At 31.7% G+C, this 17,067-nt stretch overlaps 1 protein-coding gene across 1 annotated transcript; it reads right to left on the minus strand.

Annotated features, from left to right (window-relative positions):
- Nucleotides 1-2,272: 2,272 nt before the first annotated feature.
- Nucleotides 2,273-11,040, minus strand: LOC139521169 (microtubule-associated protein futsch-like). Its single transcript, XM_071314477.1, has 3 exons — nucleotides 10,923-11,040; nucleotides 7,071-7,443; nucleotides 2,273-4,597 (listed from the first exon to the last, which is right to left on the minus strand). The coding sequence occupies exons 1-3, from the start codon at nucleotides 10,980-10,982 to the stop codon at nucleotides 3,255-3,257; spliced, it is 1,776 nt and encodes a 591-aa protein (XP_071170578.1). The 5' UTR covers nucleotides 10,983-11,040; the 3' UTR covers nucleotides 2,273-3,254.
- Nucleotides 11,041-17,067: the final 6,027 nt, after the last annotated feature.

Consider the following 17,067-nt stretch of genomic DNA (forward strand, 5'->3'; position numbering starts at 1 on the left):
AGCCAGCAACTCACACCTTTCCAAGATATATCTTGTATTTCTGATCGAAGTAGCTGTTAAAGATTCTACATGTATATCATCATGCTGACGATAGTGGGTAATCACTCGAACAACTCATGTTTTCAAATGTTCAATAAAGGGCATTCACTCTTATACAGAGTTATCACATTGATTAAGTTATATCAACTTTTTTTAAAAAGTTTCCAATTCCTTTTTTATGTTATAAGTTTCATAAAAGGTTTGAGGATTATAGACATGATCTAAGAAAATAATAATATACGAGGGAAGAACAAAAAAAAAACGAAAGCAAATTTACAGATCTAACAGTGATGGATTGATGTTTAGACGAGTTGTATATATATATATATATATATATGTTACAGTGAATTTGTATAATCAGTGATTATGTAGAATCCCTGAAATTTTCAGGGAATATGTAGAATCACTGGCCAGTTTAGAGATTATATATAATCACTAAAATTTTCAGGGATTATGTATAATCACTAGAAAACACGTCAGGGATTATACATAATAACTGAAATAAAGAAATAGTGTATTTATAAAGAAAATGAATAAAAGTCAATTAATTTATGCTATAAAATCATATTAAAACAGCATTACACTGTATAAACATAAATTGTAAAATGTTAAGAACAAAATACCAAAATGATAACCCCAATTTTAAAAATGCTAGGCACAATATATTAAAATGTTTAACACAATATATTAAAATAAAATGCTTCATATCTGTTTTTACCACAATATCCATATTTAAAAAAAACTTCCCTTCACATATTGAATCAGATATAATGACCCTCCCAAGAGAAATAAAGTGTTCAGTAAAAACATCTGTAGGTATCCCCTAACTAGTGGCTCTTAAGAGCCTGTGTCGCTCACCTTGGTCTATGTGCATATTCAACAAAAGATGGATTAATGACAAAATTGTGTTTTGGTGATGGTGATGTGTTTGTAGATCTTACTTTACTAAACATTCTTGCTACTTACAATTATCTTCACTATAATGAACTTGGCCCATTAGTAAAAGAGGAAAATATTTTGTTAAAAATTTACAAAAATTTACAAAATTTATGAAAATTGTTAAAAATTGACTGTACAGGGCTGTAACTCCTTGAGGGGTCAACTGACCATTTTTGTCATGCTTATTTATTTGTAGATCTTACTTTGCTGAACATTATTGCTGTTTACAGTTTATCTCTATCTACAATAATATTCAAGATAATAACCAAAAACGGCAAAATTTCTTTAAAAATTACCAATTCAGGGGCAGCAACCCAACAACCGATTGTCCAATTCGTCTGAAAATTTCTGGGCAGCTAGATCTTGACTTAATACACAATTTAACCCCTGTTAGATTTGCTCTAAATGCTTCGGTTTCAGAGTTATAAGCCAAAATCTACATTTTACCCTCTATGTTCTATTTTTAGCCATGGCGGCCATCTTGGTTGGTTGGCCGGGTCACGCCACACATTTTTTAAACTAGATACCCCAATAATGACTGTGGCCAAGTTTGGTTAAAGGAGTAGGTTCAGTATGGCCCCTTTTTGGCCCCAAAATATAGCAGTTTTACAAAATTGTTAAAATGTATACTTTTAGTTATTCATTGGAAAGTAAAATCCTTCTGCTACATAAATATGGGCTGTTTTTGACAATACAATGCACATATATCGGGTACTAGCATCATTAAGTCATGCTAAATTACTGAAATCTTCACAATTTTAGCATTTTAGTTAAATTTTAGACGGTTTCCGTCTGAAATGAAAGTGGCCGCATTCGTGTTCATTCTTAATATTGAAATGTAAGTTGTATTTTATTACAATACATAACATATATAAAGGTTGTGGATGAACACGAATGCGGCCACTTTCATTTTTGACAAAAACCATCTGAAAAGTGACATTTTTTGGGCATATTTGATAGATTTGTCATATTTAAGCTAGATCGGAGCGTTTTTAATGAGTAAATCAGTTAAAATCTTTCACATAAACTTATTGAATCAACTGAAATAGATACTTAAGTGTTTAAAAAGTGTCTAAAATCTTTCGTCAGATGAACTTTAAATTTGAGGCCAAAATCTACCCTTACCGGACCTACTCCTTTGGCCCAGTAGTTTCAGAGGAGAAGATTTATGTAAAAGTTAACGACGACGGACGACGGACGCCAAGTGATGAGAAAAGTTCACTTGGCCTTTTAGGCCAGGTGAGCTAAAAAAGGAATTAGCAACCTCAAACTGGTCCGGGCAAGATACCATGTCTTTCTTTTTGCCAGGCGATATCCTTTTTCAGACTTTTGGTGAACAATTACCATTATATTTTTTGGGATTCCCTTTCCTTTTTTACCCTGTGAAATTGCTTCCGCTAAAATTTTGTTCTAATTGTCAATTGTCTGTTTCAATTTCTTGTTCATTTGAACAAAAAAAAAAAAAAAAAAAAAAAAAAAAACAGATGTTCATAATCTTCTTCACCATTTGTTTTACATGTACCACAAATAACATGCTCCTTGGATTTACAAATAGAACATGAATATTTATTTAACGCTGGCTTTTAATAAACAAACACTACATGTAAAGTTATCGCTAAAAAGAGGGAATCTTAATATTATAAATTTTGAAGTCTTCAACTTTATCTCAAAACCCTGTGTTGGTTATATCTTTAAGATCATCCTCTGTGTTTAAAAGCAAAATTATTTCGTTTGGCAAGGAATATGAAAGTAAAAAAATCATAATTTGTCTATATTTTTTTTATCAAACAAAGGATCCTTAAATTATTCATATTCCCTGAAATTGTATTAGGGAATTTGTAGAATAATAGTTAAAGTTTTCAGTGATTATGTAAAATCACTGGTCATTTTCAGGGATTATATATAATTACTAATGATTTTAGTGATTCTACATATTCCCTGAAAAATCAGGGATTCTACATAATCCCTGATTATACAAATTCACTATAACATATATACATAAGGCGTCATCATTGATATGATCAAAATTTACACGAACTCGCATTGATATGATCATAATTTACATGAATTATCATTGATATGGTCATAAATGTTATTAAACTATTTGCAAACTATTTTCATATTCTATTTATGAAGAAAAAACGAGCTTTCATACACATGGTAATTCTGATGAATATGATGAGTTTATGGTACATTGTGTAAAACATTATTTAACAGCTATCAGAGATCTTAACACATGCATTATTTTGAATTGATTATCCCAGTATGACTGATATTTAGCTTTCTAATTTTATATCACAATCTTCGTTCGATTCTGACTGGGGAATACATTTCTGTTTTGAATAAAGGCCTTCATCAGTATCCTCGTTCGCTTCTGACTGGGGAATGCATTTTTGTTTTGAATAAAGGCCTTCATAGTTTTCAATACATTCATAATCTGGGTCACAAATTTCAACCTCTGTTTCTACTTTTAAAATATCCTTTCCACTTGAAGTACCGTAAACGTTTTTAGAGTCGTTTGCAATGTTTTCTTTTTTTAAGTTCTTTTCAGCCTGGAATGCATGATCATATGTATCATCGATTTCCTCTTCATTATTTGTTACTCCCTCAAATGGTTTACTTAGGGCATTTTGACTTGCACCAGCCTTTATTAATTCATAATTTTCCACATGCTCTTCTTCCTCTGTTCCCTGATTTTTCCACGCTTCCTGGCGAGATGTTTGTGCATCCTCATAGACTGAAGGTTCCTCTGGTTCCTCAGTTACTTCATGTGCATCAGGTGTCTCGGGTGCCACATGTTTTTTGTCACTTAAGGAAGCACGTTTTTTAGTTGTGTTATCTCCCTGGTCTGCTTTCTCAGAAAGAGGCTTAGTAACTTTGTTCGACTCAAGGGGAAGTTCGAGCTCATCATACAGATTTTCTGAATCCTGGTCATTTTCCTCTATGGTAACTGCAAGTTCCGCTTTATCATTTGGCTTTTTATCTTTTGATTTTGAAATTGCTACTAATCCTTTCTCCTTTTCTGTGTTCTTTTGTTCTTTGCTTTTTTGTATTTCCATATTACTCTTGCTAGAAAGGTCACCGATTGATTTAGTTTTACCACTAACTTTATCTTGTAATTCACGTTTGAATTCGGCAGAGGAGGCAAGATGAGGATACTGAAATTTAGTCGATTGTTTAATATCTGTATTGTCTGCCGCTTCTACTATCTGCTTTGTTGGAGGAGGTGACTGTTCTGCCCTTGGTATGGGTTCTGACATCCGGTTTGATGATGTTTTTTTTGTTTCAGACTGTGAAAAACCAAGTTTATTTGTTAACTGTTCACTAGCTCTCCTTCTGGTAAGTCTATCAATTGATTTAGTGATTGCGGAGGAATCCTCATACATGAACGCGAAGGTCCCTGCACCTGTTTCACTCCTACGTCCGGCTTGTATCACAAAATCGTTGTCTTGTTTACCATATCTTCTCAATGCATCATAATACCATCTGTACTTGGCTTCTTTTGTTACTACGTCCTCTAACATAAGACACACTTCCGAGACATAAAGACGGTATGTGCTCGTCAGGCCAAGTCTTTCTGTATCTTCATTTTGTTTCAACGTCACATCAAACCTAACAGCTGAAATAAATAAAAAAAGGACTACAAGCTACAGGTATGTGTGTTCTTCAGTATGATAGCTCAAGTTTTCAACATAAAAAAAAACAACCGAATGGATCTGAGGAACCTTGTGCATAAAAATGCAATGTCCCAATGCAAGTGAACATTTTAAAAGTGTTTCGAAAAAAGTGTAAAAAGACATTTATTTTCAATTATAAAGTCGACAGACGATTTCGATAATGTTGAATTATTTTCAGATAATTTCTAGTTGATCATTTCGTTATTTACAAATTATATCGATCTGCCCTAGTATTTGATAACATTGGTGGTAAACATCAGTTAAGGACAATACATTTTTTGGAGAATGGAATGATGTTATCGGTCACGTTGACTTATTAGTACCTTGTTGTTTCCTGCTTATAACTTTTGATATTTACAATTTCTCTTTATTCAAATAATGTTAACCAAAACACAATTATTGGTAAATATTGTCATTCATGAGCAATAACTCGTGTATGGATTCGACACGTTTTCGGTCATGTTAAACATTTTTGTAAATGTTGTTCTGTTGATCAGTTCGATATCCACGTTCTCTACATTTCACAAAATACAAATAGCTGACAAATGTTAATCAAGGACAATAATTATTAAACGGAGTCATCTAAATATTTCTGCCATTAGATCCTTATAAAAACTGCCAAAAGTTACATTGTAACAGCAGGACAGAATCTCATTAGATTCTAATAACAGAAATCTTTATCTTTATCTCAACATAATTGTCAAAATTTAAGAAAATTAAAAAAAAAAAGAAGTTTTGACCAGATTTGTGAACAATTTAACAGGCAGCACTGACGGATGGTGATAGTCGACGAACTTAAATTCATGGCAATAGGTCACAATGCATGTTGTCCAGGTAAGCTAAGATGAGATACCATGATGAATTGTTTAACTAAACTATTCACGGCAATAACGAAATACAGTTTTCATTTCCCTGTTTATGGTCAGAGGAATCACTTAACTAAATCATATGCTTTATGAAAAATATTGTGTTCAGAACAATTGCAATCAGAAGAATTTTATCTTTATCGAATTTCAAATTATTCTGAGTAGAAATAAGATAAGGTCCCTTAAATAAATGATTTTCCCGATTTTTGCGAGTTTCCTAGAATTTTCATTAAGGATTTTATCAAAAATAAATGAATAGTAATTTGATTAACAGGACGGATGAAAAATACTGCTATCAGTTATACAATTTACAAACAAGTGAAAGCATTAAAAATACCTTTTATATTCATTTGATTAATGGTAAAAAGTTTAAAATGCAAAATAAAAGAGCATAGTATAACCTACGTATATTTCTCGATGAAGCCTGTGTTCTCCCTAGATTTTGTACTTGTTTTTATGAAGGTTGGAGGCTCGACAAATTATATAATAATATTGAAAAATTGGTAATCATCGTGATATATGGAACCCCGCATGACAATGGTATTGACTAAGACAGCGATAGTGACCGTTCCTTAGGCGAGTTCATTATCGCTGTTGCAGTCAATACCACTGTCCTACGGGCAGTTAATGTATCACGATAATGAACAGTTCTTCAATAACTGCTATGTTTATTTCATAGAGAAATCATGTTTGTTTTAAATTATAAATTAGAATTGTTCAAAGCAAACTCGATTTTTTGTACGATTTTTATAGGACAGAGTGAAGAACAGTCAGAGGGATTCACTGCCACCATTCATTTAAGTGCAATGTTTCAGTGTATGAATACAAAATAAAGTTTTCTATAATTTTATAATGAACAAAACATATGGTACAATTCAGCAATTTCAATGAGTTAAGGCAGAAAAGGTTTCACTGACATTTGAACTAAAGAAACCACGCCCCACAGGTAATTAAAAACCGTTAAATACCATTTTTACCGTTTTTTCTTGTCCGTTTTTTTTATGTTAAAGACCGATGGATTTTTTTTACTGAAGAATAAAGAATGTCATGTGACTTCTTGTAATTCAGTAAGAGAAGCTTATTCTTAACCGATATGAAATAAAGATCGTTGTTGTAAATTTTCAAGAATTAGAACTTGAACGACAAATTGTTAAATCTAATTTTCTAAGGATGGGCTTGTATTAATGCAAGGGGTCCCATTATGCCATAATATCAAAACAATAAAAACAAACTAAAAACATTACTTATTTTCAATTTCATTGCTCGTTCACGTAAATCTTTTCTCTCTGATGACCAAAACGTTTGTCTTTTTTTCAACAGGTTTTATCATGAATATGTAGGCTTCTCAGGTTTAGAGGAACAAAAGAGAACCAATAACACAACTTTAACGCGTTACATATTTTAACCGAAACTTAACACTGCTAAAAAGTCGAAAACAAGTCCCAATGATCTGATAAGAAACATTTAATGATTAGAAATTCAACATTTCTGAAACTCTTTACTTAATTGAATACTACATATATCAATGATAAAATACCGAACAACTTACTGTTCTCCGGTCCAGAATCATATAAAACATTATCTTTGAATCCTGTCTCTGACTCATCATCATCATTATCACCAACAGAAGACGACTCTTCATTACCAACGGCAACTTGTGCATTGTTCTGTAAACAATTGTACCAACTGTCAGTTTCAGTTTGGTTGGAGAATAATAGTGAGAATTTCTGTTTCTTCAAATAAACATCTATGTAAAATTCCTTTGAAAATTCTTTTATTACTTTATCAAAACCTTTGACACGAGAAAGCTTGAATTTATTTCTAAGCTTTAATGTACTAGTATTTCCTTTGCTGTCATAGCAGTTTAGAATCAGAGATTCATCGCTCTTAATTAGTTTGCAATATCTTTTATTCTTCTGTTTCTGTAAAAAAAAATACATATTAAAAGGATAAGTGAACCATAAGGATATGTATACTATGCATACAAAAAATAAGGTTATATTTCGATTAAACGTACAATCCTGAGATTTCACTTTAATCGGTAAGGTGCAGATGACACTGTCATAGATATGCTATAAATGATATATTTGACCAAGTTAGGTACAGATGTCACTGTCATAGACATTCATATAAATGATATATTTGACCAAGTAAGGTGCAGATGACACTGTCATAAACATGATATAAATAATATATTTGATCAAGTAAGGTGCAGATGACACTGTCATAGACATTCATATAAATGATATATTTTACCAAGTAAGGTGCAGATGACACTGTCATAGACATTCATATAGATAATATATTTGACCAAGTAGAGTGCAGATGACACTGTCACAGACATGATATAAATAATATATTTGATCAAGTAAGGTGCAGATGACACTGTCATAGACATGATATAAATGATATATTTGACCAAGTAGGGTGCAGATGACACTGTTAAGACATGCTATTAATGATATATTTGACCAAGTAAGGTGCAGATGACACTGTCATTGACATGATATAAATGATATATTTTTCCACGAAGGGTGCAGATGAATCTGTCATAGACATGATATAAATGATATATATCCTGATAGATATGATGAGTTTATTATTGGACCAAGAAGGGTGCAGATGTCACTGTCATAGACTGTGTCTGACATCAACACAATAATACTTCAGCGTCAGTTGTATTTACACAACACTGGAGATCAAACAGGCATGTTTGTTGTGGAAATGAAAACTTTAAAATTGACAAAATTTACGAACAAGTATGAACACTTTAACACTTGGTTTGATGAAAGTTTTAGATTCATTACATCATAATGGCTGGCATTCAATGAGTTTTGCTCATTGAAACATGGGTTGGCATTATAATGGTCAACATTTTACATCTTACTGACCCTCAGTAGTCATAGATATTTATAGATGTATTGATTTAATAATAAGAAATGAGCAAGAAATGGAAAAAATATTACTGAATCATTTTCAATAATTGGTAAAAGTTTTCAGGACACCTGAATCATACATCATTAATATTCAATCTTTTTTCAAAGATGATAACAAAACTGCATATCAAATAATGAGAACGAACTAAAAAATGTGTTAATCCCGAACGCGTAGATGCCTTTTTCTGGCCATCATTTCTGGTCATTTTGCAAAAACACTTTTTTGGTTTAAAAATATCTTATCAAGGAATCGTTCTGAGCAAAATGAACCATACAAAAACCCTGGAGTAAACTCATGAGCTCTGTAACAAGAAGCAGATCATGTTCCACATGTGGCACCTGTCGTGTAACTTATGTAAATACAAACCCGCTGATACGTCTAATCCAGAAGCTGACATTCGGGTAGGTGACAATATTTTGTTTACAATTGGAACCGGTATCCCTAAAACGGTCAACCAATTCGTGATGACATCCGTAAAATTTTCGACTGAATGATTTCTACCTCATCTCTTAGAACTCTTGTTTAATAGCTTCATTGTTAGCAACAACCCTCTTTCAACGAAATCATGATGGGAAATGCAAGCTCTGAAATATCATTCGCGTATAAACAGAGAGAAGCATAACCATAGAAATGACTACGTAAGGGAATTGCCTTTCTTTCAATTGTAAAATAATTGTCATTGAGTATATATGTAATCTGTGATATTGTATTGCTTTCCTAGAATCTAAAACTTTCATTTTATTTGGAAAGAAACAACTATAGAAGGACGGAAGCACTTATATAAGAGTTTTAGTAGGTAAATGTATGTAACAGTAGTTTTAAATCTTATTTAATCGATTAAGACAAATCGTATGAACTCAAAAAGGGAGTGTCTTCCTTTGTAGATGCATCTTCCGTCACACGCAGTCAGAATTGCTTAATATGGAGAAAAAACACATTTGATAAAATTACAGATTAGACACGGTTATCTTATTATCTCAATTTCAAAATGAGTTTATTTTTACATGGGGTTAGATGAAGGACGATTGTCTTGCTATATTTTTGCCAAATTTTATATTTGGCACTATATATATAGAATATAGAAAATCTCTATAATATTGCATATGAATGGAATTTATCTGTAACAAGTCATGAATTTGACAGTTGTTCTCCATTCGTTTGCTGCGTTTGAGCTATTTTAAGCAATTTATTTTCAATTTTAATATTCCTTGAAGTTCGGTATTTTATTAATTTACTTCTCACTATTTGAATGTGTGTCTCTTTTCTTGGTGTCATTCAATATCTTCAAATGCGTACTTTATTTGGCATTTTAACATTCTTGATTCAGGCTTCACTGACGAGTCTTTTATAGAAGTGATAAGGTTTTTCTACTGTAAGTTGGTGCTGACATATATTCAGCCACTGTCATTTCTCTCTCTTTAAAGCTATATACAGTAATGATATAAAGATTGCAAATCTGTATTTGGCCTTAAGATTGATGACTAGTCTACAATTTTTGATTCTAATGGCTATGGATTTAACTCATAACTTTATGGTTACATTTATTTTTTCAAAAAAATTGGCTCATTATTTAAATGCAGGATGGATACATTTCTGTGAAAGGACTGAAGGTTTCTGGTATAACTTTAAGGGTAACACTTAAAAAGAATGCACTAAACAAGGTAAGAGAAGCACACTCTGATTTATCAAAACGGCGGATGAAATCTGTTGAGATACAATCTACTACACTCAGTATTGCTTCAGTTGAAAATGTTCGTCACGGCTTCACTACTGTAACTTCATAAACTAATTAGGTATTTATCTGAATTCCGCGGCATATTTGACGACATTATATTTAAGTATTCATGCAGGAGTTATGGTATATCGTGTATATACGTCACAGTAGCTATAAACAATTATTCTAAACGCACAAGCTAGTCATCACTAACGTCTAAATCTTTTTACTTCGTCTTATGATATTCCCTGTGTGTACATCAGCTTGAAGTATCTTTTTTTTTTAATTTGGAGGTGCAAAATGTAACAGAAGACCTGGCACAGCAGTATATCATGGTTTCCCTCTTAATATTAGAACTACTACTACACTGCCAGGTCATGTCTTGTATAGTAAGATACCAAGTAACCAACTTTGCTTCGAGTATATCTCCATTATCTTAGCTACTTAAAACAAAGATCAATGACAACATCACCACATTTCATAGCCCTTGCTACAATGCTTATCCTTAATTCTGGTAATCTGTTCAATTTGTTAACATAACGTTAGAAGAACGGACTTACTGAACAGAAAATATTTGCCAGAATCACATGTCATATATGAGTACTCTTGTATTCTTCATTGACAATAAAATTACCATGTTTCAATCAAATGCTGATTTCATTTTACATTTATGTATAGTCTTAAATAATAAAAGTGCAAAAAATTAATAACAAATTTTCTTCAAAACATGACAATAAATATATTACTTACTAAAATTCCACATCGTATAGTTATCTCTCCTTCCTTTATCAGATAGTTTGAATCTGACATTATAAACAGTAATGTATTCCCTTCTTCATATCTACTGTGAAAGCCTTAACCAGGAAGAGTGGTGGGTAATATGAAAGTGTGAAAAGGAGAGATGTTTATCAAACTCTGTACAGTTTATCTGTTTGATGACATCAACAATTTGTTAAGAATTCGATAATAATATATAATTAGCAACTGAAATAATATATTTTAGCTTACTGTGTATAGATGTATACAAATTCATACCCTTTTCGCTCGTATTCGTACTCTTCTTTACGAAATAAATGATAAAACTTTCTCATATTTTAGATATGAAGTACATGATTAAAAGCAAAAAAAATATATACAGGCCATCATTTATATAAAACAGAAAAAGCACTATATCTCCGTATACTAGTTTATGATATATTATTCACATGACTTTGTATATGATACCCCTGCTATTTCTTAGAAAAATTTTGCATGGCTGTCTTCACTCTGTCAAATTAAGTAATCTTTTTTCACTTACAGCCGCTGCAAAAATGAGGCGGAAGATATCAATAAGTATTAAACACATAGGTCGATTACAAGGGGACGTTGTCATGACAAAAAAAAGGAAAAATTATTAAAAAAAAAACAATAGCGAGCAAAACACAACAAAGAAAACTAAAGACTGAGCACCCCAGCCCCTGAAAAAATATAAAATAAAAATGTCGCAACAAAAAGAAAGGGGGGTCGCATGTATTCAACTACAGCACTGTTCTTCCTTATTTCATAATTTAAATGTGAGTGCACGCGCTACGATGTCTCGATAACATCACCGACCATTGATTTAATGCGGAAAATCTTAGATAAAGCTTTTACAAACATTTACAAATAAAATTTATTTCATACACCGAAGATATTCCACGTTTTGCTTATAGTGTTTGAAAAACAAAACTTAAGATCGACTAATGAACTAGGAAAATGGGGTCAAGGTCGGGTAATAACTACCAGATCGACATGTCCACCTTACAATCATCCCATACATCACATAAAGTTGACATACTGCTATAGTGTCTGAGAAACGGACCTACTCACGTCACTGTAACCTCGATCATGAAAATAAGGTCGTGGTCAGGTGACTACTGACTGGTAAATAGTCTAATTCGGTAGGTCAAATTCGTGAAAAGGAAACAGGATTGTAGTTACGACATAAGGAACATATCCGATATCATCTGTGACAGGAATATTCCATAACCGTCAACCAACTCGAGAGACGTCCGTAAAATTTACGACGGGAGGATTTCAACTTCACCATTTTGAAGTTTTGGTTTGGTAGCTTCCTTGTAAGCAGCAACCCTCTATCAAGGAAATCATACCCGGAAATATCGTATCTACTGGGAGATATATACTACGTATGCAGGCGCTGCTGGAATGCTGCTACATAGAAATGGAAAGTTCAAAATTGGGAAGTTTGAAATCATCTTTTTGTCGTAATTTTTCGTTTTAAACCGACCCACATTGTCAATTTCTAGATGTAGTTCAAGATATGAGTCAGACTTTACTGTATCTGTTGTATTCTTTATTTCTAGTTATTTAGTGAGAGAACATCATCTGTATAACGGAAAGTAAAGTTAAACGATATTCCTAACTTTCTTTCTATCTTCCTAAGAAGTTCCTGTATGAAGTAAGCCTAATAAGAATAAAGGAACAGGTAGGAAAGAAGAGGGTTACAATTTGGAAGCCGATAGTTCGTTGAAAAACACGTCCTCAAAACGAAAGAAATATGTTGTCATTCAAGAAATCAAGCATCTTGATAATGTCAGTTTCAGAGAATTTTTTGTTTGAATCGGAGTGATTCTTTACAAATTAGGATGTATCCCTCCCTAAGACAAGATTCTTGTATCTATGTTAGCCTTTTTTTAATGAAACAAAGCAATACTGACTTTTTCCATTTATCTTTTAGTTTGGAATTGGGGAATACTTGGGTAAAGTGTAGAAAAGTCAAATGTTTTAATACATTGTACTATTGAAAGAGTCTTTGTATGTACGTGCTCTAAATGATCACTGGATTTTTTATAAGTATCCACATCTGATTAACGCCATCTCTAGAATAGGCAGTTTCACAATAACTTTGAAGCCCGGCTTTGATTGCTGATAAAATAGATGTTAAAATAATTTAGAAAGAGGTTTCGTGGAGCACTTGGAAGACCCAGCAATATACCGTTGTTTGAAAGGACACTTATGTAGTTTAGGTATCCAATTCAGTTATTGAAGATCCTGTACCTTATCTTTGGTTGAAATTCAAAAGGGACATATAACAGACCTATGATTATCCAGGATTTCCGCTTTGGCAAGTGTTGTGGGGGTATATGTTGAGTTTCCAAGTAAATTGTCAATACCTAATTCATTTATCAAGCAGTAACATGAAGATTTTACTGAAAGTATCACATAAACTTAACATTATCAATGATCTATGACAATGAGGTCATAGTAAGACGAACCAGGATAGACAAACATCAACACGATACATCAAATATATCTATCTATAGTTGACCTATTGCTTCTTGTACTTGAACAACATACCAAAACACAAAATCTCAACATTGACCAATGAATCATGAAAATGAAGTCATGGTCAGATGAAACGTGCCAGACTGACATGTAACCCTGACAATTATTCAATACACCGACGATAGTTGACCTATCGATTTCTGAATTTGGAAATAAAGGCAACAATAGTATACCGCTGTTCGAAAGTTATAAATCGATCGAAAGCAAAGACATTCGGGTTACAAACTAAAACCGAGGGTAACACCTTGACATCAACTCTAAGAGGATAACAACGGAACAACAGAAACTCTCAACTGCAACAAAAACAAACGCCAACATACATAGGAAACCGACCAAAATACAAAAAACCTACAATTTAACAATGAAATATGAAAATGAGGACAGGGTCAGATGCCACAAACTAGACTGACATGTACATCTTACATTCATTTTGCTACCTCAATTTTGAGTCTATATTGAAATAGAGTGCGTGTGTTTTGTACTGGTAATTTTCGTTAAGAAACACCCTAAATTGTTCCTGATAAATACATTCTTAATGTGACAGGGAGCTATTCATTATCTTTCTATTGAGTTTTTATTCTATTGTTCAAAGATGGAAATTTTCTCAATAACATTGATTACTTTAGTAAATGTTTTAAATGAAGTGGGTAGTCACATGATTTCTTACTAATTTCTGTATGTATAGATTTTACCACTGAATCCAGTTAGATGAGATATTTCTCCACCATCACCTTATAATATGTTATAGTAGTCTTTTATTTGTCTTCATGGATATTACATTTATTGTTTTTTTGTGATATCCATTTGATGTGGTACTTATACATCCCATCAATGTGTTATGGTCAATTTTTGTATTCATGTCTTTTTTTTTTTTTTTGCTAATGTGACTATGTGCTTTGTTTATATGCCTTTCCATGTTTCTTTGTTACATATGACGTGGCTCTGTACTTGAACATCCCATCATTGTGTTATCTTTCTATGGTAAATTTATAGTGATTAAGATTTTAAAATAATGTTGACTGCTGTACCCCAATTTTTGACATGTTTACCTATTATGTCTGTTAGTTTTGTTCATACATCATTGTAAATATAACAGAATTTTAAGCGACTGATGTGCAAGTGAGAGGTTTATCTAGCTAAAAATATAGGTTTAATCCCCCATTTTCTACAAGAAAATACATGTATTAATTCAGAAATATGACAGTTGTTATCCATTCATTTGATATGTTTGAACTTTTGATTTAGCCTTTTGATTAGGGACTTTCTGTTTTGAATTTTCCTTGGAGTTCAGTATTTTTGTTATTGTACAATTTTTCATGCAGCCTGTCTTTCATTTGAATAAGAACACCCCTCGTCATGATGATTATCTTTTATTTTTGGATTGAAAAATGTATGGTTGTCCTTAATCTTGAACAGGCAACACCATATATTTTAAGCATGTTATTGTTCAAAAGTGTATATTGCATAAAAATATTGTTCATTCATGTTTCACCAATGTTAAAAATATACAATGATGTGTGTAACTTATTATTTTTACGATTCATGAGGAGACTATTTTCTTTGTTGTGTAAGATCTACAAAAGTCAGATATCTGTACATGCATCTTTCAAAAGACAAGACAGTTATGACCTGTCTTTTCATTTATGTTAATTCAGAGGATAACACTGTTTTGTCAAAGCACATATTTATTTTTTCAAATTATTTGCAATTATGAAGTTTATATGTTCATTAATATTCAACAATACAACAGTGTTAGTTAGTACAAATAATAATAATACTGTATTACCATTAAGTATTATTCAATGCTTTTCTATCCCTATTTAAAGTTACTCATATGGAGTTGTTCACTCCAACAAAGGTTATGTTAAGGTTTACATATCATATGCAATTCAAATGTTTATACTGTATTTTGCTAATCAAATATAACTTCAATACTCAATATATTCAATGTTCATATCATTATGTATAAAAATGATTTTGTTTGAATTAACTATTCAATGAAGTATTCTATATAAGATAAATAACTATACATATTCAATAATTTAACAAGCAGCATATCAACAGTATAAACAAGACATAAAACGTAATAATAAGGCTGTGTAGCAGTAGTTGTTTTCTTGCTTTCTCTCAAAAAGCATAGGAAAATGGAGTTTTCTTTGTGAAAACAATTACAATTTTTGTTATGCCCTATCGTTTTTACTTAAGAAATGTTTTATAAATTACTGTCTTTATTTCAAGGTATTTCTAAATACATAAATAATTTTAAAAAAAAACAATAAATTTTTTGAAATTATTCTTTTGGTCATTTTGTAATAGGAAACCTTGACATTATTAATGCAGAATATAACCTGGGAAAAAACCAAATTGAACTGTACATATACCAACAAATGTTTATGTGCTGATATAATCTTTCAAAACTTACATTTTCCTTATTAGAACAATTTCATAACATATTAACACCACTGGGTCGATGCCACTGCTGGTGGACATTTCGTCCCCGAGGGTATCACCAGCCCAGTAGTCAGCACTTCGGTGTTGACATGAATATCAATTATATGGTAATTTTTATAAATTTTCTGTTTACAAAACTTTGAATTTTTCGAAAAACTAAGGATTTTCTTACCCCAGGAGTAGATTACCTTAGCCATATTTGGCACAACTTTTAGGAATTTTTGATCCTCAATGCTCTTCAACTTTGTATTTATTTGGCTTTTTAACTATTTTGATCTGAGCGTCACTGATGAGTCTTATGTAGACGAAACGCGCGTCTGGCGTATAAAATTATAATCCTGGTACTTTTGATAACCAATTAAAATAAATAATGGAAATCTTTGCACTGTAATATACCCCTTGTACACCATTTTTAATTTCATGACTTACATATTCAGATGCAAAGATAATACACTTCTTCTTAAGGGCATACAACACAGTTTTGATCCCGTATTTACAGTTTGATGAAAATTTTCATATAGGCTATTTTTTGCCTGATTAAATATAATATTTATGCTTTTTTAATTCAGAAATAACTCATATTTATCAAATGGTCATGAATTGAGAAAAAAACGTCATTTTTTGCTGTATATTTATCAAAATTAAAAAAATTTGACTATTTACAGTTTTATAAAATTTGGTTCACATAATCTCCCTGCAAAATGAAACAAAATGTCGTTTTAAAAAATAGGGGTCTATGCACTTGTTTTCAAATAAAATCAGTTTGAATGATAAAAATCAGTTGAAAAATGCATCTTTTCCCCGATATGTAACAGTTTGACGTCGCGAAAATAACATTTTACGTTAGCAACGTCATAACCTTCCCTGTAACTGTATCGTATGACCTTAAGACAATTTATATAACGCAATTAAGAATTGAAGGGGAAAAAATGTCAGAGACAAGCATTTTTTGTTTTATAATTAACAGTTACATGATAATCATGATTTGATCATAAAAGAATAAAAAGACAATGTTTGTATGATCCCTTCTCCTCAAGACACCTGACTAAAATAGCTTTATATAAAAATATCATATACATTGTATATAAATATAAAATTTATTTTTACAATAAGATATTTA

The sequence above is a fragment of the Mytilus edulis genome, chromosome 4, assembly GCF_963676685.1.
Source record: "Mytilus edulis chromosome 4, xbMytEdul2.2, whole genome shotgun sequence".
NCBI lineage: Eukaryota > Metazoa > Mollusca > Bivalvia > Mytilida > Mytilidae > Mytilus > Mytilus edulis.